At 40.3% G+C, this 22,468-nt stretch overlaps 1 protein-coding gene across 8 annotated transcripts in view; it reads left to right on the forward strand.

Moving 5' to 3' along the window:
- FAT3 (FAT atypical cadherin 3) overlaps positions 1-22,468 on the forward strand; it is a 702,395-nt gene that overhangs the window by 545,722 nt on the left and 134,205 nt on the right. For all 8 annotated transcript variants that reach the window (XM_082340432.1, XM_082340440.1, XM_082340439.1 and 5 more), the window contains 3 exons: positions 1,446-1,760; positions 4,085-4,295; positions 13,239-13,378. In XM_082340432.1, coding sequence (XP_082196558.1) covers positions 1,446-1,760; positions 4,085-4,295; positions 13,239-13,378 — 666 coding nt within the window. The remainder of the gene's footprint in view (positions 1-1,445; positions 1,761-4,084; positions 4,296-13,238; positions 13,379-22,468) is intronic.

Consider the following 22,468-nt stretch of genomic DNA (forward strand, 5'->3'; position numbering starts at 1 on the left):
TGAGCATTTTTGCATCTATATTCATCAGTGAGATTGGTCTGTAAGTTTATTTTTTTGTAGTATCTTTGTCTGGTTTTGGTATCAGGGTGATGGATTTTTTCAAAGAAAGCAAGAACTCCTACGAAAATTTATCTGAAGTCTATTAAATCCATCCTTCTAAGCCGCTTGTAAGAGAAACCTAACTAGATTGCAGTTCCATTTTGCAAAAAGTCATAAATTTGTTTTTCCACATTTTGGGCCTTTTTTCCCCTCATTTTTCCTGTCAGGTTGCTTCATTAGGTGGAAAACTGGATGACCAGGGGCTGTACTTTACTGTTGTTTTTCTCCTATTGATGCTGAGTGCATCTTTATGTTCCTTCCAGCCTCCAAATATGTATTTTGAGGTAATAAGGTGTCTTATTCAAGGTAATGATTTAAAGATTGAGTAGAGGTTCCTCTAGGTTTTGTGGTTGAACACAATATCAAGAATTGCCAAAAGTTCAATACCTGACTTTAGGCTTAATAACAATGAGACCTCAAGCCTATGTTTTCTCATCTGCAAAATGCAAATAAACAAACCTGCTCCACTTACTGAGGAGAGTTTTTTTGGTAAATGAATGAGGTAATACATGGAAGAGTGCTTATATGGCACCATCTGCATATTAACTATTAATATGATAATAATTATCATCACTATGACCAAGAAGAAGATTATTCACACTGAGACTCAAAGACATTTTACATCTGACATGCAAATTCCTTATCTACATATTCTTCTTTTCTCTCTTCTCTCAATTTTCACAGACATGCATAAGAATAACATCTCAGATATGGAAAGGGGTTGGCCATCCCCCTCCACTTCCCAAAGAGGAAAAAAATTATTTTGTGACTGTTAAAAACATATTTTAACTGTCAAAGGTGTTTACAACCAGCCATCAAAATTGTGAAGTATACATCAGAGTTTTCCTTTGGTTCGGTGACAATGTAAAAATCACAAATTGTACAGGAAAATGGAAAAGAAGGAAAGGAACATGAATACTGAAAGAATTTGGATGCTGACAGCAGTTCCCACTAATTAGATGAAATATCCATGGGTTAACATATAATAAAGGTTATATTGTTTTTTGTGTCTGTTGAGGGGAGCATATTTTAGGTCTACTACAGCTATATAACCTGACACATTTCGTAAAGTCAATCCTATTTCTTCTCCTTCTCCACTCCACACCACAATAAGAGCCTTGCCTCCTTCCTACCCTTTCAGCAATGATTTCCATTACTGGATTTAAGACCTTCCCTGCTTTTATGGATGAACTATGAAGAGTTATGCATTTGACGTGAACTACAGGAATAAGAGAAGTTGAGATGCTAAGGCACAGAATAGACCTTTCATGGGGTGACAGGGGAAAGAGTGGCGAAAAAGTTTTTCTCTTTTCTAATTGTAAAATGCTTTCTCTTTCAAAACTCAGGTGACTGTGACAGACGGTGGTTTCTCTCCAAAACAGTCAACCATTTGGGTGGTGGTTCAGGTTTTGGATGAAAATGACAACAAGCCCCAGTTCCCAGAGAAGGTCTACCAGATCAAGCTGCCAGAACGTGACCGGAAGAAGAGGGGAGAACCCATTTATAGGGCTTTTGCATTTGATAGAGATGAGGGCCCCAACGCAGAGATTTCCTACAGTATCGTGGATGGGAATGATGATGGAAAGTTCTTCATTGACCCTAAAACTGGCATGGTTTCTTCCAGAAAGCAATTTACAGCAGGGAGTTATGACATTCTAACGGTAAGATTTTTATGAACCTCAATAACATTAATGCGGGGGAGGAAGTTATTTTCTTAGTCATGTATATTTTTTAAGCAAAAAATCTCTGGGGTAAAAAGTGCAGCCACACAACAGTGGAAGGCTACTTTCTGTTTCAGTGTTATTCTTAATGAGACCATTTCCTTTGGTTGTGTCCTATCAGCCAAACTCCCCATTCCCAGTACACAGCCTGCTCCAACATTTACTCAATTACACTTCCTGTGGCCCCAGATCATTTCAAGGTACTGAACATAGATGTAAACTGAGGGGAGGGGAATGAATAGCAGAGTGACATAACCTTCCCACCACTCATTATGTCCTGAAAATATCCCAAAGAAAACAACTCTTGTAATTGTTGACAATGGGATAGAACATGAATTTAGCTGTATAAATTGTGAGACACAAATCGTAGCTAGGCTCATTCTGTAAAAAGTGAAAAAACTTAAGTAAAAAATGACTAAATTTTTCATTGTTAGAAAATTAAAAATAAAAACAAACATGGGCACCATCTCAAATAGAGGCTTAAACTCCCATATCTAAGGTGCCAGCCTGCACTCCCCACCCCCAACCACTTTAGATTTTTAATGCCTAAGCCCGAAGGGGGACTGCTCAGCCTCACAGGTGATGGGCACTTCCCAGGGTCTCAACAACTGTCAAGAGTTAGCAGCACCATCTGCCATCCTTCTCTTAGTCTTCAGCCTTCTCCACTGTGTATGGGCGATCCTTTATTATTTTAAAGGATAGTCTGAGTGCGTTTATTTATCTTTGTACTCTTATGGTCTGGACTTGGATTCCTTTCCCTGCTCAGTAATGTATCCAGAAGAGTGGGCAGAGAAAAGAAAATAATAATATAATAAAAAATAGCCCTTTTTCTACCATTAGCAGCTCTCAAGTAATATGTGCTGTTGCAGTTGTGTGAGACTTGCCAATGGGAATCTTTGAGGACCGGGAGGATTGCAGTGGATACTGTTGGTACCCTGTCCAGATCCCCTTTATCAGGCTGGTGCAGACATCCCCCAACTGTCGTGAGTGTTGGCTGCTAAGGGCTCACAGCTGCCCCCTTCTCCAGAGAGTCATCCTTGGCTGAACTTTTTGGCCCAAGAGGTTCCACACTCCTACCCCAGCCCAGCAGCCCACAGCCAATAACTACTAACTGACACCAGATATAAAAGTCCAAACTCCTTGCCTGCAGGTGGATCCAACACTTTGATACAATTATTCAGAGCTCCCTTTGGGATCAGGCTGAGGTTAGACTTCAGCTGAGACCACACCCTTGCTTAGCATCGTCCCGTGTCCGTCCTGCTTTCTTCACTCCCTTTCTCGTGGGAACACTTCCTCCTGAAACCATTTGTACGCAAATCCCTATCTCAGACTCTGCTCCTAGGAAACCCTACCTAAGACATCTACCTTCAAGCATCCTTCATCTCACAGGAGTTTGCTGGGGCAGAGTGATCATCCATGAACATAGCATTAGGGAGCTATGAGTTGTCACTATTTTTAAAGGCTGTAACTATTAGCGACGCACCTAAAAATGTTTTTATTGATGTAATATTTTAAAATCTGTTTTTTATTTTGATTTTTAAATTTCTGTCATTGATGTCTGCTTGTTGGACTTAACTGCATTCCCCCCCCACCCCCAACACACACATTTAAATCCAGGACACCACAGCTGTTAACCCTGCATATCTGGGCAAGGAAACATGCTTTTCTCAGTCCTTAGACCATAAAGAAGAGACATTAACACCCTCTTCCTTACCCCACTGGCTCGAGGAGCCCATGTTTCCACCAAGAGAGGTCCCTTTCACCCCTTCAGAGTTAGCGTAACTGAAGGGCGTCTGAGATGAATTTTGCAAGGCTGATGCCTTTCCCACGCCCCCTCCCATTATCCTCCTGGAATCCTATGTGACAATTCTATGTGTCTATGTGATGCACTTTATTCCCTTTCCAACACTACCACCAGAGGTATAAGGAATCAAATTAGCTCTTGCTACTCATGTAATGATCATTCGTGTCCGTAAAACACTAAAATTTGTAAGTGCACCATAGATTTTTCAAGTTTTCCACATCTGCAAGGTTGGCAGTGATTCAAATCACCTTCTGGCAAATGTGGTGTGGGCCCCCCACGTGACCAAGTTGTTTTCCCCAATTCCTGAGCCCATTCTCTCCAGATCTCCACTGTCTTCTTCCCCTTGCTGACCCTGTGATGAGGATGGACTCTCAGCCCAACAACATATGAGTGACAGATCGAGACTTCCACCAGGATCCGGGCTCTAAGACAGCTTTCTGTTCTCTCCGTGTGTGAGTAGATAAAGGCAGTGGACAATGGGCGCCCTCAGAAGTCCTCCACGGCCCGCCTCCACATTGAATGGATTAAGAAACCACCTCCTTCACCTGTACCGTTGACCTTCGATGAGCCATTTTATAACTTTACAGTCATGGAAAGCGATAGAGTCACCGAGATTGTAGGGGTGGTGTCTGTGCAGCCAGCTAACACCCCTCTGTGGTTTGACATCGTTGGTAAGTTCGAGTCCTCCAGAGCAGTACTGGGCAATGTAATCATTGACTGTTCAGAGCAACTAACAAAACAAACAAACAAAAGACACAGTGATTAGCACTAAGATTAAAAAGATGTATAGTGCTGGAATGCAAAAGAGCCAGTAAAATGAATAATTGACCTGTGCTTTCATTCTGACTCTGTAGCTAAGCTGAACAGAAAGTGCTCTCTGGCTGGATTTTCCATAGTATGTTATTTACTGCAATCTTAATGTCTTTCTGTGTGTCATTTAAATTCTATTGTCACACTTGGCTAATCTCATTTCTAAATGTATTGATGGTACTGGACTTGCTGTCCTTCATTTCTCTCTTTTTCTTCACCTTTTTCTGCATTCTGTTCTTTTTTTTTTTTTTCTGCTCCCGACTGCCCTGCTTCAAGGTGGCAAGCATGCTCGAGAGATGTTCTATATTCTACAGACAGCTTGTGGGCAGAACTGTTCAACAGAAGGTACCCTTAGTGCAAACACATTTGCTAAAATACAGCTATCCAATCTGCCTTTTACGGGTTTTTTTTTTTTTTTTAAGCAAATTAAATTACATCTTTCATAACTGCCTGTGACAGGCTGAAGTGCAGCCCACAAATTTCATACATGCCTCTAACAGCTATTGCATTACTCACTCGTATCCAGTGACTCCTTTGTTTGAGGTTTGATGGGTTTGGATTTGGGGCAGGGGTGGGGGGTTGTTCTGATTTCTTTAAAAAAATTTTTTTCTTTGCTTTTGAGGTATGTGGGCTTTTTTTTGTTTTGTTTTGATCTTTTTGTAGGTTGGTTTAACTGGGCCTTTTCCAATTGAAAAGTAAATTCAAATAGATCCCACCCCCTCGGTTTTGCAGCAGGAGTGCCATTCGTAGACCAGAAAGCCCCACCAGGAGAGTCCCTGACTGCTGTCCACAATAGGAAGGGCAGGAAATGCAGCCTAGATATATAGCCAGGGAGAGCTTCCCGTGAGAGCCGAATACAGAAAGCAGATGGATGCAGGCAGGATAGACCTTGGAAGCCAACCTTTAAATTCCTTGAAAGAAAGCAAGCAAGCACTCCAGGCTACAAAAAGAGAGGGCAAAACAGCACCACTGCCCTCCACAACCAGGCGGTGAGAGGCAGTGGAGAGGAAATAAGTGCTGAGGGCCAGGAAACAAAACGAGGGGAGAGAGTGTGCGCCAGCCCTGGATCTGACACTGGGTCGAGCTGGAGCTGACTTCCCACAGTTCTCCGTGGAAGGCAGCGAATCTAGGGAACTGGTCTGGGGGAATCATTTCCTTCCACATGTCACTGCTTGGATAGTATGGGTAGGAAACCTACCTCTCTTCCCAGGAATGGCTGGGTCTGGGGAAAGCATTTAGAACATTCCACATCTGTTTCAATGAAGCACAGAAAAAGAATGCCCCATGGCCCCCAATCAAACATCAGTAGAGGGTCCTCTGAACTCCCCAAAAGAAAGGGCTTGTTTTCTACCTATTTCATTTTATGGAATGCCAGTAGAACGTCTGTGTTTTACTTAATGGGCATTAATCATACCATCCCTGTACATGACCATCCTCGTTTCCAAGCTTTCAACTCCGTCTTCATTTCCACTTAACGCATTTGAAATGGAACCTCTTCTGATTCATGAAAGATGTCTCTGCTTCTGTATCTTCTCAGTCATTTTCAGGTCATTAAGTTATTATCCAATGCAGTGTCTTCTTTCTTGGTGAAACAGAGGGTCACAGCTATGCGTCGCCTGGTTGTCTGTGCTGTCACCTTTGGTGATTCCTTCAGAACCACCCTCAGTCAGTCACAGAAGATGCATCTCAGTCTCAATGTGTCCCCGGTGCAATCATGACTTCTTTTAAATAACTCGAGGAAGAGTACAGTGGAAAGCCAGCAGGCTGCAGGGCTCCTGCCGTGCTGTCCCGAGATGTGAGAGGAGTTGCCCTCTGCCATCAGCCACCAGTTCATCTCCCTCCTCCCGTGACGCTCCAGTTTGCAAGCACCTCTACAGCCTGACAGCACCGCTTCTCTCCCTTGTGTGATGCATGCCTGCAACCTCCTGACATACAGCACATCCCACCCACCCCAGGATGCCCTCGCTTGCACTTCTTGTCAGAAATCTTGCAAGCACAGCTTTCGCTGATGCTCAGTCTGACCAACCACCTGACCCCAGTTATCCAGTCGCTTTTGCAATTCCTCAGCGTCCCTGCATGTGTGTGTATGGTGTGTATAGGTAAGCATGCCTAGTGGTGCTCTATGTAACCTTACTTGCACGAATTCCATGCCAGCATTATTAGTGCTAGTGTACATTTTCATATGTGTTTATCCTAGCTTCAGTGTTAACCCTTAAGGTCAAGGTCTTTGCCTCCTGATTCCTTCCTCCTGCCAATGCTTCTTTTGATGTCCATCCACGGGGAGTGGAATAAACAATGGTGACCGATGGAGACGCCGCAGGCAGCCCATGTGTTAACACTACTGATGCCTCCTGAGACCCATGCGGAGTCAGTGTGACCTTCCACTGTATTCCCAGCCTGAGCAACACAGCACCTTTGACCAAACGAGGACTGGTCCAAGAAGAGACGGTCAGTTGACAGATGAGAGTCCTCACTGGATGAAGTCCCTTTAGGCTGCTTCAAATCCATATCCAGGAATCATGATCAAAGACATGGCATCCGTTTTCATGTTTCTCCATCTTTATTCCTAAATCTATACTCTTTTTATAGAATCCTCTCAGTTTTAGTACACAAGTACTTCTCTTAATGAAGACCTACCGGGTTGTTCCTCTAGTCTAGATACTTCCATTGCAGATTTCACTGTATATCTCGTAACATCTAGTCAAGCTCCTCCTGCAAGTTGAACTTACTGGGCCAGATGCTCAAACAGAACATGATTTTATTTCCATCCCCGCATCCAGCCAACATATTGAAATGTCAACTCTTTATTTCACGGCAAAACTACAAACTTCTCCCCAGGTGCTGGCTGCACTCAGAATGGATATGGTCCTCCTTCCACCAAATCCCCCTTCTGAAAATCCTTTCTGATCTAAGAGAGTCATATTTTTTCCAACCTGCTGACAACACCTTTCCCCTTCTCTAAAAACCTATTGTTTCCTTTATCATATTCAGATGTTTCATTCTTACTTTCAAGCTTTCTTGCTTGTTTATCCTTGGCCACTGAAACTCTCCTCTGTCCCTTCCCTTCCTCCTTACCTAAACATCTTCCCTGGCCAGGCTAGCATAGAGGAGAGAGAGGGAAAGTGCTTCTCAGTACTTAAGAAACATAGCAGTGTACTATAGCGGGATAGACACCTATACAGACACTTAACGGTTACAGACAATACCCCTCCCGGCCTAACAGTTACAGCTTACAAATGCTATAACTAATGAATTCTCATTAAATCAGCAGAAATAGTGTTCCAGCATGCCTTTTCCCCTGAGAGTATTGTCTCCTCATTTCCATATTTCGAAATCTGCCCGAATCTTGTTTAACTGCATTTCTTTTCCTCCCACCGTGATATGAATTCACAAAAACCATGTCGAGAGCAAGATTTCGTTCCCAAGTCCGGACCCCGCCAACAAGGACCTGCCAGATACTTTCTTGTGCCTCCAAAGAGACCACTGCTTACAATGTTACGGAGCTGGACTCTCCTCAGCTTCCAGAAACAGAAGCCCACTTGTAACCGAGTTAAGAAAGCTATAATTAAAAGGAAACATTATAAAGTTCAGCTGTTCTGTGGTTAAACAGCCCAATGCACAGCATGTTCCTTCCCTGTGTTAAAAGGGAAAGAAAATGAAGGGAGCAAAACTAACTCACAATCCTTTGTGGCTTTATCACATATCTTCACACTTCTCAGGAAACTATGATTTCAACTCAGCAGCATCTTGATTTACATACTCTCTAATGTGCGTGCAATCTGGTCCCTGTATCCTTATCCCACGGGCAAATATTTGTATTGTAAAGATCACTGTTATTACACACTTCAGACAATTCCTCTTTACCTCCAGTTTGATGGGGGATGCTACCACCCACTTTTCTAGCTTTTCCCCTGACTTAGACTAGAAAAACTGTTTTCCTTGTAGACAGTAAGCACTTACAATGTCTCTGTTTATTGGCCTCACCCAATATGTAGAGAACAGAAAGGCTGTTCTTTGAAAATAATCCTCTGATGGTACAAGGTAACACATGGGTCCAACTCTAGCAGAAATACATTTCTGTGTTGCGGATACAGAAGGACTGCCTGGGCCCTTAGTTTGTCATAGGTTCCTGCGGAGTTTGGGTTCTTGACTGCTTCTGTCTCATAAGCTTATACCTGTCCTTCTAGAACCTTGTCCCTAATGGAGCCATCTCTTAATAGGGTTCCATCAAATAGGCAAGTTAAAGTCTTTGATGGCACCCTGACTAGCACATCATCTCTCGGGGTCTTCTCTAACCTCATGGCCAGATTTCTTTATCACAAAACTCTCCCCCACCCCTCCCAAGAGAAGCTATGTCTGTGTCCCATTTTTTTTTTTTTAAAGATTTATTGATTGATTGATTGATTGTTATGTTGGGTCTTCATTTCTGTGCTAGGGCTTTCTCTAGTTGCGGCAAGTGGGGGCCACTCTTCATCGTGGTGCGCAGGCCTCTCACTATCGTGACCTCTCTTGTTCCAGAGCACAGGCTCCAGACGCACAGGCTCAGTAGTTGTGGCTCACGGGCCTAGTTGCTCCACGGCATGTGGGATCTTCCCAGACCAGGGCTCGAACCCGTGTCCCCTGCATTAGCAGGCAGATTCGCAACCGCTGCGCCACCAGGGAAGCCTGTGTCCCATTTTTAATGCAGCTCTTCCTCCATCAGGATGACGCTTGCTCAGAGTCATCAGTTGACATCATTTCTTCTAATTGGATCCCAAACATGCCTCTTTTCTCCATAGCAACAATGTGGTCCATAGGAACACACCTGAAGAGACTTTAGGAAAATAATAAAAAGCCTAAAACAGCTTTGGCTATTATCGTTTGTAAGAAAATGAATTTTAAACCAGATTCTAGACAGGATTTTCCTTCCTACCACTGTTTCCCACCTCCAGCCTGCATCTCCTGCCTTCCATGTAAATATCCGTTTTAGCCCCGTACTGTGCTTGCTTCATTCCAAGGCAGAAAATTATTCATGATCAAACCTTAGAAATGGTGTTTAGCATTTTTCCTTACGTTAGGTGTACATGCTGAACTTGAATGAGCAGCTTGCGAACAACTCCCTTAATTCATTGAGATGCAGCGGCTCAGTGTTTTGGAAGCTTCTCCCATAGCTCGTCTCCCTTGGTGACTACTAGATTTTGGTTGGTATTTTTACCATCGCACGTAGAGTGGATTGGAATCATAGCTAGGGGAGGGGCCCGGAAGCTTCTCTAGAGGGAAAGCTGTGAGATAGTCAGCATTGGATCTCATTATGGAGAGATGGTGATTCTTTAAAGAAAAGCTTAACTAAATCATGGCCCAACACCCTGCTGCCTGGTACATTCCAGCAGTAGCTGCTGGCTCAAAGTATTTTCATTCCTGTCCCATTTTTAAAGCTTTCTGGGACACTCCGACTTGCAATGTTTAACTTTAGAATCCAGTAGAAATCCAACACGCCTCTCGTGCTCTTTGTTTACTCCTTAACACCCGTCTTGACCGAAAATGGTCAAAGAGAAATGTCCCTGATGTGAATTCTCTGTTATGTGGGCTGTTCACAACCTCGCTTTTAACCATCTCTGCCTCACACCCCTGCAGCAACGCTCAGGCTGTGACTTCTCTTAATTCCCCACTTTGTTGAAATCAGACCAGCTCGGCAGTGTCCTCCCTCCTCCCCACCCTTTGTTTAGCCCAGCGCTGCTGCCCCAGCACACTCCGGCTTTGCATGTTGTTACTGGCTCTGAGGAAGCACATCTTCTTTAAACAGAATGCTGCTAGTGAAAGCAGACTCCTTCCATTTAATATTCTCACCCCAGATGAATTGGACATGGGTTCCTACAAAATGAAATCACCTTTCAGGCTAAAAGGGAGCCTGAGAAATGAGGCCTGGGGGAGAGAGACGGAGTCGTTCATGAAATGGGAGGCTTAAGTGGTAGGTTATGAAATTGCGGGAGGGTTGATGGTGAACTGCTGGTCTAGATTCTGTATCCCTTGTCAGAAATTCATTTTAAAACTCAGGGAAGATTTGGGGAACCTGGTTTTACATGAAATCTGGGTTTAACTAAGAGCTAAAGCCCTAGAAGTGAGTATCAGAGGCTGCTAGCCTTACTGATGGATGGAAAGACACTCACAGGCTTTCTTTGTCAAGCTCACCTTGATCTGCTTTCTCTTTGTCTATCTCCCCTGCTCCTTTCAACTTTTCTGGTCTAGAGTATTTGAAACAATAAAGGTGAATGGGGGAGATACACACACACACACATAAACACACATGTAGGAGGAGAGAAAACTGTAAAAAATCACTACCATATTGAGGAGAGTTCCCTGTGCTCTGCCCAGTATTCTCTAATAACCTAAATGGGATAAGAATTTGAAAAAGAATAGATACATGTATATGTATAACTGAATCACTTTGCTATACACCTGAAACTAACACAACATTGTTAATCAACTATACTCCAAAATAAAATAAAAATTTAAAAAACCACCATAAAAGTAGCCAAAAATATTTTTTGATACAAAAAATGACTAATAAGAAAGTGCACAATCTATATGCCATATGTAAAATATGTAAATTTTACGCCACTAAGCACATGAAACGCTGATATATTTCTGTATAGGGAGGGCCCCGAGGAAAATGTGAGCCTAGGGCAATGAGGGAGAGGAAATAGAATTGCCCCATTGAAACAGTAACTGAAACTGGAAATCTTTGCTTGTATGTTCTCTAAATTTCATTTTTATTTATCTTTAAACTGAAGCAAATCAAAGGCTTATAGTTCGTGTAGTTTCTATTTTACTTTGACCTACAAATTTTCACCTTCCAAAATAATTGACCGTCCTCCACCCTACCCCACCCCCGCCAAAAATCATAGTACTCAAATTTAAGAAAGTAAAAATCTTGGTTAGGAAGACATTCTAAAGATGATTTTAAATGTGATTTAAAATATGATTTAATACCCACTAGAAATGGCTTGAGAAGTTGCTTTCCCATCTTTCCTTCTACACAGTCTGAGGCAATTTTATGTCTTTTCTTTGAAAGTTTCCATGGCAGAGTTTTTTTTTTCATAATATACCACTTGATAGCAAATGATTTTTCTTTGCTCATTAGGACAGTTATTCAAGACACTTGAATCAGTCGTACATTTCATTTCATGTGGTTATCAACATGAAACATTCCCTTTGGAATAGGCATGGTGACCTAAGGCTTACTTCCCTTTCAGCCTAGATTTCCTCCCCTTTCTCTTTATCCTGTTCTTCAAAAGACATTTTTTGGAGTTAACATTTAGTATTTCTCAGTAAATCAATTAAAGATATTAAGTGGAAGATGAGTCTGTTTTTGAGATGAAATTTTTGAAAAATATATCATCTCCAAGCAATTCTCTGGTATACCCATATCTCCATAACTTTAATTAAATGTCAAGGGCAATTATGTTCTCTCGAGCAATTAAATAATCTCAAGTATATATGACAGCTACACTCAATAAGTATCTGAAAAACCTGGTCATATGTATGACCAGGTTTTTTTTAAGTACACTGTATTATTTATTTCATGTCATTATACATCAGATTCTAGCAAGTCAGGTAAAATTCTCTTTTCCTTTAACTCATCTGCCCATTTCTAATTCTAATATCATAGAAATTGTATATAATATTGTTGACTGATCATCAAAATTAAATGCAAAAAAGAGAAGCCAAGATTTCTTTTCTAAAATATGAAATTCAGTAAATGCATTGCCCTATGTGCTGTAGTTAAATAAAATTACTGTCCAAGAACAAAATTTGTGGACATGATGAAATTTCAGGCTAAAGTAAATAGAGCTTGTGAACATATACTGATACTTAATTAAAATCGTTCCAGCACTTATACCAATATCTTCTCTCCCCTTAAAAAAAAAGTCTTTCATTTTGAAAAAGATCATAAACTACACTTTGGTTCACAGAGATGGAAACACCTACAGTAATTTCAACAAAGGCTATGCTGTCTTAGGCACATTAGTCACAGATTATGGATTACACCTAGTCCAGGGGGAGAAAAGTAAAGTTTTATAAACTTTTCTATTGATTATTTTATCACTTGATGTTCCATAGCTGATGTTTTCATCTTCTTCTTTCCAGATTTCATTTTGTAACTCTCCCATAAACTTTCTATTTTGGGGGGAGAAAGATAATTCACACTGTCAAGATGGCAAAAATATATTTCTATAAATATCCCAATTTACAGAGAGAGAATTTTTAATATGAAATTCAATTTTATTGCTTTTTCTTATTTTCTAGTATTTATAACTTTATTTCTGACATCTAATTGAGGGAATCTGAACTCTACCAACCACATGTTTACCATCAATCCTGGAATGGATTTCAGAGTGTCTACTCATTTTTGTTAATAATAATTGGACTGTTTGTTTACCTAGAATTTAATCTATCAATACTTTGGAAAAGCAAAGGATCTACAAATTCCTAGCCCAGAAGCCACAAGGGGTTGAAGGGACTTTAGCTTTCTAAATATTTTATGGGGTCAGTTTATGCTTCACTGCTATAACATTAGTGCTGAGGGGATTTTTGCAATACATTCTTTTTTGTGACATTTGTTATGCACTGTAGAGGCTGTGTTTTGAAATATGAGTTAAGTTAAAAAACAAAAAGGGTCCCATTTAAGATGTACAAAATTGAGCCATAGGGATGCCTGTCAAAAAACGTTTCTATATAAGATCTCCCTTTAAAGCTGTATGCTTCAATATGTGTAATAACTTTTCAGATATGCTAATTTCATGTTGTTTTTGTGAACTCGTCAGGGGGCAATTTTGACAGCTCTTTTGATGCAGAGAAGGGCGTTGGGACCATTGTCATTGCAAAACCTTTGGACGCAGAGCAGAGGTCCATCTATAATATGAGTGTGGAAGTCACCGATGGGACAAATATTGCTGTCACTCAGGTAAGATGTCAAATTACTAAATCGTGGGAATGCCGAGAAATCTGCTAAAGTCAGAGGTGCAAGCAATTAAAATATGTGTTGAAAGTAGTAAATTATGTCCATGGATTTTTAGCGTTTAAAAGAAAGCATTTGCAAGAACAGCTTAGACAAAGGATTCTATCCACAATATTACATAACTTAGCTGCCTCTTTCCAGAAATTATGATTGCTCATGCATGGAAGAGTGATGTGTATTTGTTTCCCTATCATTTCCTGTAAGATTTATCTTTTTGACAACAAAGTCAGCTTTCCTTGAATTTACAAAGAGAAGGACATCTGCAGTGTCTGAGTTAACACACCATGATATTCTTCACCTCCTCATGCTTTAGTTACAGAAAGTTAAAGCTAGAGAATGCCTGAGTCCAAATTCATTTTACAAACTAAGATAATCTAAGTAATATATCCAAGGTCACACAGCCTTAATAAAGAACAAGAGAGCTGGGTGTCCTGACTCCCATCTCCCGTTCCAGCCCCTGTGCCAGTGGTTCTTCATCCTGGCTGCACAGTAAAACCCCCTGGTTGTGGAGGGTGTTAAAACCAATAAAGCTTGGGCCCCATCCCCAGAGTTCCTATGTGATTCTAACATGCAGCCAGGGTTGAGGACCATCACCTCTACTCTGCTACTTGAGTGTTCATGAAAGGACGCTGAGAACAAAGAAGAGGAGAAAAAATCTCTGGGTGAGACTAATACAATGTTAGATATCAATATGGAGCAGTTTTACCCTACATATGAGATTTTTGTTGTTTGTTTTATATTTTAGCACCAGAGACCTTAAGCCAGTTATGGCAGAGGACTGGCACACACACATAGCCCCTAACCCTTTCCACCCTCCCTGCCTCTCTCTTCTTTTCCCGTGGCCCCAGAAACCATCACTAATCGATCAGGGGTCTTTGTTTATTTGTTTGTTTTGGTTTTTTTCCTGCTGAGCGCAGATGTGACCTCAGAATCCTTCTCAACACAATGCTTCAGGTATTGAAGATGAAATGTTTACCAACCCTAAAGTAAGCAAGTGTTGATTTATTTAAAATATCATGTAAGCTTTTGTAACAGTGTGGTTTTTAAAAGGGGAGAGGACGAGGGTTTTATGTGTTTGTCTATCCAGCTGTCTCTCAGTTTGAAGCTGTTTCAAAAACATGATGAGACTCTTTCCTTTGAGGCTGTTTGTAAGCATAAAGTGACGGAGTTTGAAGGAAACAGTAGCGTTGGTTTTAGTACAACCCTTTTACTTTTCATTCAAATAAACTGAAACCCAGAAAGGGGACGTGACATGCACTTGATAAGGCAGCCGGTGTGTATCAACTCCCGATCTTTCAACCCATGTCCTTTCCTAGGATGAATATACGACCCTATTTGCCTGAGAGAATCCCATTTATACTTATTGCACTGGTGTAATTATCACGCTCAAAGTTGCCCCAGTTGAGATAGTAAATTGTATGGTCACCCTACCTAAATCCAGACTGCTTCAGAGTATCTTCAAAAGATAGAGATACCTGGAAAGGACCCCAGGATTGAGATCCTGCATGAAGCACACAATCTAAAGACTAATACAAAACAACCCACTTGTAGCATTGCTAAGTCTTTAGTGCTAATTCACTTTAAATGGGAATTTAAATTAGACTTTTAAAATTAGCCGTGTCTTAGCATATCCAACTTCAACTTTTTAGCACCACTTAGAAACATAAGATGTATTTGAATAAAATACAAATAAAGGCATGAAACCCTATTCATTACTTACTTTTCTCCAGCGTTTCATAACAGTTGAATTAAATGGTGATTCATTGTGCCCAGAATGTTATAGATACATATTAAATATTTTAGAATGAATTAATGGATAGTAGATATTACATTTTCAATAGGGTCTGAATGGCAGGTATGCTGGATCTCCAAAGCACACAACTGATAAATGTTAACCAAAAAAATTATCTATGAAACTTTTATTTTAGAATTTCATTAGGACCAGATGATAAATCATTCAACAGCATCTTTTCTACAAATATTTCTTGAGTTCATACCATGTGCAGGGAACTGTACTACATGCCTGAAGTCACAGTGGTTCAGAGTTTTAAACCCAGATAACTGATGTGCACCCACTTTAAAAAAATTAATATGGAAGCATGTATTACAAGACTTTGAATGTACACGTTGTTCACATCCTGCCTTTGCTGATCTTAGTTCAGACTAGTGTACAGTTAGACTTGTCTCTAGAACCGTTCAGGAATTAGAGAATTGGGGTGAACTTGGAGGTTCCCTTTGGCAAGCCCAAGCTCAATAGGTTAATAAATTAGGATATCAAGAGATTTTCTTGTCAAAAGCTTCCAAGTTACCCTGTGTCTCCAGGGCCATGACCTTCTCAAGAAGTGAGAACTAACAGTTTCCAAAACATAAATTTGTGTGCCATCATTATTACCATCAGAAAACCAATATTCTGTCTATCTGGCTGTATTTGAGCCTGAAGACCCACCAGCCTCTGCCAATCCAGGCCTCTGCTCACATTTGCCATGGCTCCTCGCGCAGCGCTGACAGGAGCAATTTCTGAATTAGTCAAAGCCCTCAGTGTCAAGGACATTTTTACAAAAAGGATATTTGGGGAAAGGAAAGGCATTCTAGGTTTCTTTTAGAAACCACTAAAGCACACTCCAACCCATGACCTGAGGAAACTTAATGATTTACCATCAAATGGAGATTCTTCACCATATAACTGAAATGTCCTGTAGCCCCCAAAACACCTGTTCAGTTTACTTTGGGGAACTTTTCTCTACTTTGTTCATTTGGAACCATAAAACATGGTATGACATGGGCTTCAAATCAGCCGTAAACAACCTGTTGAATTTCACTTCACAAATGTCAAATAAATCACAGCCTCAGGGACCTCTGTGTCTACAGCAAACCCTTCCTTCATGTTCAGTTTTGGCCTGTTCTCCCAGAATTCTTGTGCCTCAGAGCTACAATATCTGGTGACGAATAAACATCCTTTTCCTCTCTGAGATTCTCTAGCATGAGTACAGGATGTAAAAAGGTTCTGTGGACTTCAGGTTATAAAGATGCATATGTACTAAATGCAAGAACAAAGCATCCTCTTTACAAAAACCTCCTGGACAAGGGCCTCAGTATAAAAGAGTTGTTGATTTTATGTAGGATATTATTGTGCTTTATATAAATAGCATAGTATTTGACAAACTGGGCTCTGTAGGGATAAATTCATGTCCTAATCCTAACTCTGCTATTTACTAACTGAGTCACCTCCAACTGGTGCAGGTCACAATTTCTCTGCACCATAGTCCCTTCATCTATGAAATGGGGGTACCAGTACCTACATCATTAGAGGTGCTGTGAGGATTACATGAGTTTACATATACAGAATAATAGCAAGGGAGATTGGTTCAAAATGGCAGAGTAGAAGGACGTGCTCTCACTCCCTCTTGCAAGAACACCAGAATCACAACTAACTGCTGAACAATAATCGACAGGAAGACACTGGAACTCACCAAAAAAGATACCCCACATCCAAAGACACAGGAGAAGCCACAGTGAGATGGTAGGAGGGGCGCAAACACAATAAAATCAAATCCCATAACTGCTGAGTGGGTGACTCACCAACTGGAGAACACTTATACCACAGAAGTCCACCCACTGGAGTGCAGGTTCTGAGCCCCACGTCAGGCTTCCCGATCTGGGGGGTCCGGCAACGGGAGGAGGAATTCCTAGAGAATCAGACTTTGAAGGCTAGGGGGATTTGATTGCACGACTTCGACAGGACAGGGGGAACAAGAGACTCCACTCTTGGAGGGCACACACAAAGTAGTGTGCACATCAGGGCCCAGGGGAAGGAGCAATGACCCCATAGGAGACTGAACCAGACCTACCTGCTAGTGCTGGAGGGTCTTCTGCAGAGGCAGGCGGTGGCTGTGTCTCACCATGAGGACAAGGAAACTGGCAGCAGAAGTTCTGGGAAGTACTCCTTGGCGTGAGCCATCCCAGAGTCTGCCATTAGGCCCACCAAAGAGCCCAGGTGGGCTCCAGTGTTGGGTCGCCTCAGGCCAAACAACCAACAGGGAGGGAACCCAGCCCCACCCACCAGCAGACAAGTGGATTAAAGTTTTACTGAGCTCTGCCCACCAAAGCAACAGCCAGCTCTACCCACCACCAGTCCCACCCATCAAGAAACTTGCACAAGCCTCTTTGATAACCTCATCCACCAGAGAGCAGACAGCAGAAGCAAGAAGAACTACAATCCTGCAGCCTGTGGAACAAAAACCACATTCACAGAAAGATAGACAAGATGAAAAGTCAGAGGGCTATGTACCAGAGGAAGGAACAAGATAAAACCCCAGAAAAGAAACTAAATGAAGTGGATATAGGAAACCTTACAGAAAAAGAACTCAGAATAATGATAATGAGGATGATCCAGGACCTCGGAAAAAGAATGGAGGCAAAGGTAGAGAAGATGCAAGAAATGTTAAACAAAGATCTAGAAGAATTAAAGAACAAACAAACAGAGATGAACAACACAATAACTGAAATGAAAAATACACTAGAAGGAATCAATAGCAGAATAACTGAGGCAGAAGAACGGATACGTGACCTGGAAGACAGAATGGTGGAATTCACTGCTGCGGAACAGAATAAAGAAAAAAGAATGAAAAGAAATGAAGACAGCCTAAGAGACCTCTGGGACAACATTAAATGCAACAACATTCGCATTATAGGGGTCCCAGAAGGAGAAGAGAGAGAGAAAGGACCAGAGAAAATATTTGAAGAGATTATAGTCGAAAACTTCCCTAACATGGGAAAGGAAATAGCCACCCAAGTCCAGGAAGTGCAGAGAGTCCCATATAGGATAAACCCAAGGAGAAACATGCTGAGACACATAGTAATCAAATTGGCAAAAATTAAAGAAAAAGAAAAATTATTGAAAGCAGCAAGGGAAAAATGACAAATAATATACAAGGGAACTCCCATAAGGTTAACAGCTGATTTCTCAGCAGAAACTCTACAATCCAGAAGGGAGTGGCATGATATACTTAAAGTGATGAAAGGGAAGAACCTACAAACAAAATTACTCTACCTGGCAAAGATATCATTCAGATTCAACGGAGAAATCAAAAGCTTTACAGACAAGCAAAAGCTAAGAGAATTCAACACCACCAAGCCAGCTCTACAACAAATGCTAAAGGAACTTCTCTAAGTGAGAAACACAAAAGAAGAAAAGGACCTACAAAAACAAACCCAAAATAACTAAGAAAATAGTAATAGGAACATACATATCGATAATTACCATAAACGTGAATGGATTAATGCTCCAACCAAAAGACACAGGCTTGCTGAATGGATACAAAAACAAGACCCATATATATGCTGTCTACAAGATACCCACTTCAGACCTAGGGACACATTCAGACTGAAAGTGAGGGGATGGAAAAAGATATTCCATGTAAATGGAAATCAAAAGAAAGCTGGAGTAGCAATACTCATATCAGATAAAATAGACTTTAAAATAAAGAATGTTACAAGAGACAAGGAAGGACACTACATAATGATCAAGGAATCAATCCCAGAAGAAGATATAACAATTATAAATATATATGCACCCAACATAGGAGCACCTCAATACATAAGGCAACTGCTAACAGCTATAAAAGAGGAAATCGACAGTAACACAATAATACTGGGGGACTTTAACACCTCACTTACACCAATGGACAGATCATCCAAACAGAAAATAAGGAAACACAAGCTTTAAATGACACAATAGACCAGATAGATTTAATTGATATTTATAGGACATTCCATCCAAAAACAGAAGATTACACTTTCTTCTCAAGTATGCATGGAACATTCTCCAGGATAGATCATATCTTGGGTCACAAATCAAGCTTCATTAAATTTAAGAAAATTGAAATCATACCAAGCATCTTTTCTGACCACAACGCTATGAGATTAGAAATCAGTTACATGTAAAAAACACAAACACATGGAGGCTAAACAATACGTTACTAAATAACCAAGAGATCACTGAAAAAAATCAAAGAGGAAATAAAAAAATACCCAGAGACAAATGATAATGAAAACACAACGATCCAAAACCTATGGGATGCAGCAAAAGCAGTTCTAAGAGGGAAGTTTATAGCTATACAAGCCTACCTCAAGAAACAAGAAAAATCTCAAATAAACAATCTAACCTTACACCAAAAGGAACTAGATAAAGAAGAACAAACAAAGCCCAAAGGTAGCAGAAGGAAAGAAATCATAAAGATCAGCAGAAATAAAGGAAATAGAAACAAAGAAAACAATAGCAAAGATCAATAAAACTAAAAGCTGGTTCTTTGAGAAGATAAACAAAATTGATAAACCATTAGCCAGACTTATCAAGAAAAAGAGGGAGAGGACTCAAATCAATAAAATTAGAAATGAAAAAGGAGAAGTTAAAACAGACACTGCAGAAATACAAGGCATCCGAAGAGACTACTACAAGCAACCCTATGCCAATAAAATGGACAACCTGGAAGAAATGGACAAATTCTTTGGAAGGTATAACCTTCCAAGACTGAACCAGGAAGAAATAGAAAATATGAACAGACCAATCACAAGTAATAAAATTGAAACTGTGATTAAAAATCTTCCAACAAACAAAAGTCCGGGACCAGATTGCTTCACAGGTGAATTCTATCAAACGTTTAGAGAAGAGCTAACACCCATCCTTCTCAAACTCTTCCAAAAAGTTGCAGAGAAAGGAACACTCCAAACTCATTCTATGAGGCCACCATCACCCAGATAACAAAACCAGACAAAGATACTACAAAAAAAGAAAATTACAGACCAATATCACTGATGAATATAGATGCAAAAATCCTCAACAAAATACTAGCAAACAGAATCCAACAGCACATTAAAAGGATCATACACCATGATCAAGTGGGATTTATCCCAGGGATGCAAGGATTCTTCAATATACGCAAATCAATCAATGTGATACACCATAATAACAAATTGAAGAAGAAAAACCATATGATCTTCTCAATAGATGCAGAAAAAGCTTTTGACAAAATTCAACACTGATTTATGATAAAAACTCTCCAGGAAGTGGGCATAGAGGGATGCTACCTCAACATAATAAAGGCCATACACGACAAACCCACAGCCAACATTGTTCTCAATGGTGAAACACTGAAAGCATTTCCTCTAAGATCAGGAACAAGAGAAGGATGTCCACTCTCACCACTATTATTCAACATAGTTTTGGAAGTCCTAGCCATGGCAATCAGAGAAGAAAAAGAAATAAAAGGAACACAAATTGGAAAAGAAGAAGTAAAACTGTCACTGTTTGCAGATGACATGATACTATACATAGAGAATCCTAAAGATGCCACCAGAAAACTACTAGAGTTAATCAATGAATTTGGTAAAGTTGCAGGATACAAAATTAATGCACAGAAATCTCTTGCATTCCTATACACTAATGATGAAAAATCTGAAAGAGAAATTAAGGAAACACTCCCATTTACCATTGCAACAAAAAGAATAAAATACCTAGGAATAAACCTATCTAGGCAGACAAAAGACATGTCTGCAGAAAACTATTAAGACAGTGTTGAAAGAAATTAAAGATGATACCAACAGATGGAGAGATATACCGTGTTCTTGGATTGGAAGAATCAGTATTGTGAAAATGACTATACTACCCAAAGCAATCTACAGGTTCAGTGCAATCCCTATCAAATTACAAATGGCATTTTTCATAGAACTAGAATAAAAAATCTTAAAATTTGTATGGAGACACAAAAGACCCCATATAGCCAAAGCAGTCTTGAGGGAAGAAAATGGAACTGGAGGAATCAGACTCCCTGGCTTCAGACGACACTACAAAGCTACAGTAATCAAGACAATATGGTACTGGCACAAAAACAGAAAAATAGATCAATGGAACAGGATAGAAAGCCCAGAGATAAACCCACACACATATGGTCACCTAATCTATGACAACAGAGGCAAGGATATACAATGGAGAAAGGACAGTCTCTTCAATAAGTAGTGCTGGGAAAACTGGACAGCTACATGTAAAAGAATGAAGTTAGAACACTCCCTAACACTATACTCAAAAATAAGCTCAAGATGGATTAGAGACCTGAATGTAAGACCAGACACCATAAAACTCAGAGGAAAACATAGGAAGAACACTCTGACATAAATCACAGCAAGATCTTTTTGATCCACCTCCTAGAGTAATGGAAATAAAAACAAAAATAAACAAATGGGACCTAATGAAACTTAAAAGCTTTTGCAAAGCAAAGGAGACTACAAACAAGATGAAAAGACAACTCTCAGAATGGGAAAATATATTTGCAAACGAATCAACGGACAAAGGATTAATCTCCAAAATATATAAACAGCTCATGCAGCTCAATATTAAAAAAACAAACAGACCAGTCAAAAAATGGGCAGAAGACCTAAATAGACATTTCTCCAAAGTGGACATACAGATGGCCAAGAAGCACATGAAAAGCTGCTCAACATCACTAATCACTAGAGAAATGCAAATGAAAACTACAGTGAGGTATCACCTCACACCAGTTAGAATGGGAATCATCAGAAAATCTACAAACAGCAAATTCTGGAGAGGGTGTGGAGAAAACGGAACCCTCTTGCACTGCTGGTGGGAATGTAAATTGATACAGCCACTATGGAGAACAGTATGGAGGTTCCTTAAAAAACTAAAAATAGAATTACCATATGACCCAGCAATCCCACTACTGGGCATATATCCAGAGAAAACCAGAATTCAAAAAGACACATGCATCCCAATGTTCATTGCAGCACTATTTACAATAACCAGGTCATGGAAGCAACCTAAATGCCCATCGACAGACGAATGGATAAAGAAGATGTAATACATATATACAATGGAATATTACTGAGCCATAAAAAGGAATGAAATTGGGTCATTTGTAGAGACGTGGATGAATCTAGAGACTGTCATACAGAGTGAAGTAAGTCAGAAAGAGAAAAACAAATATCTCATATTAACGCATATATGTGGAACCTAGAAAAATGGTA

Source organism: Balaenoptera borealis (assembly GCF_965194805.1).
Source record: "Balaenoptera borealis genome assembly, chromosome: 11".
In the NCBI taxonomy this organism is placed as follows: Eukaryota; Metazoa; Chordata; class Mammalia; order Artiodactyla; family Balaenopteridae; genus Balaenoptera; species Balaenoptera borealis.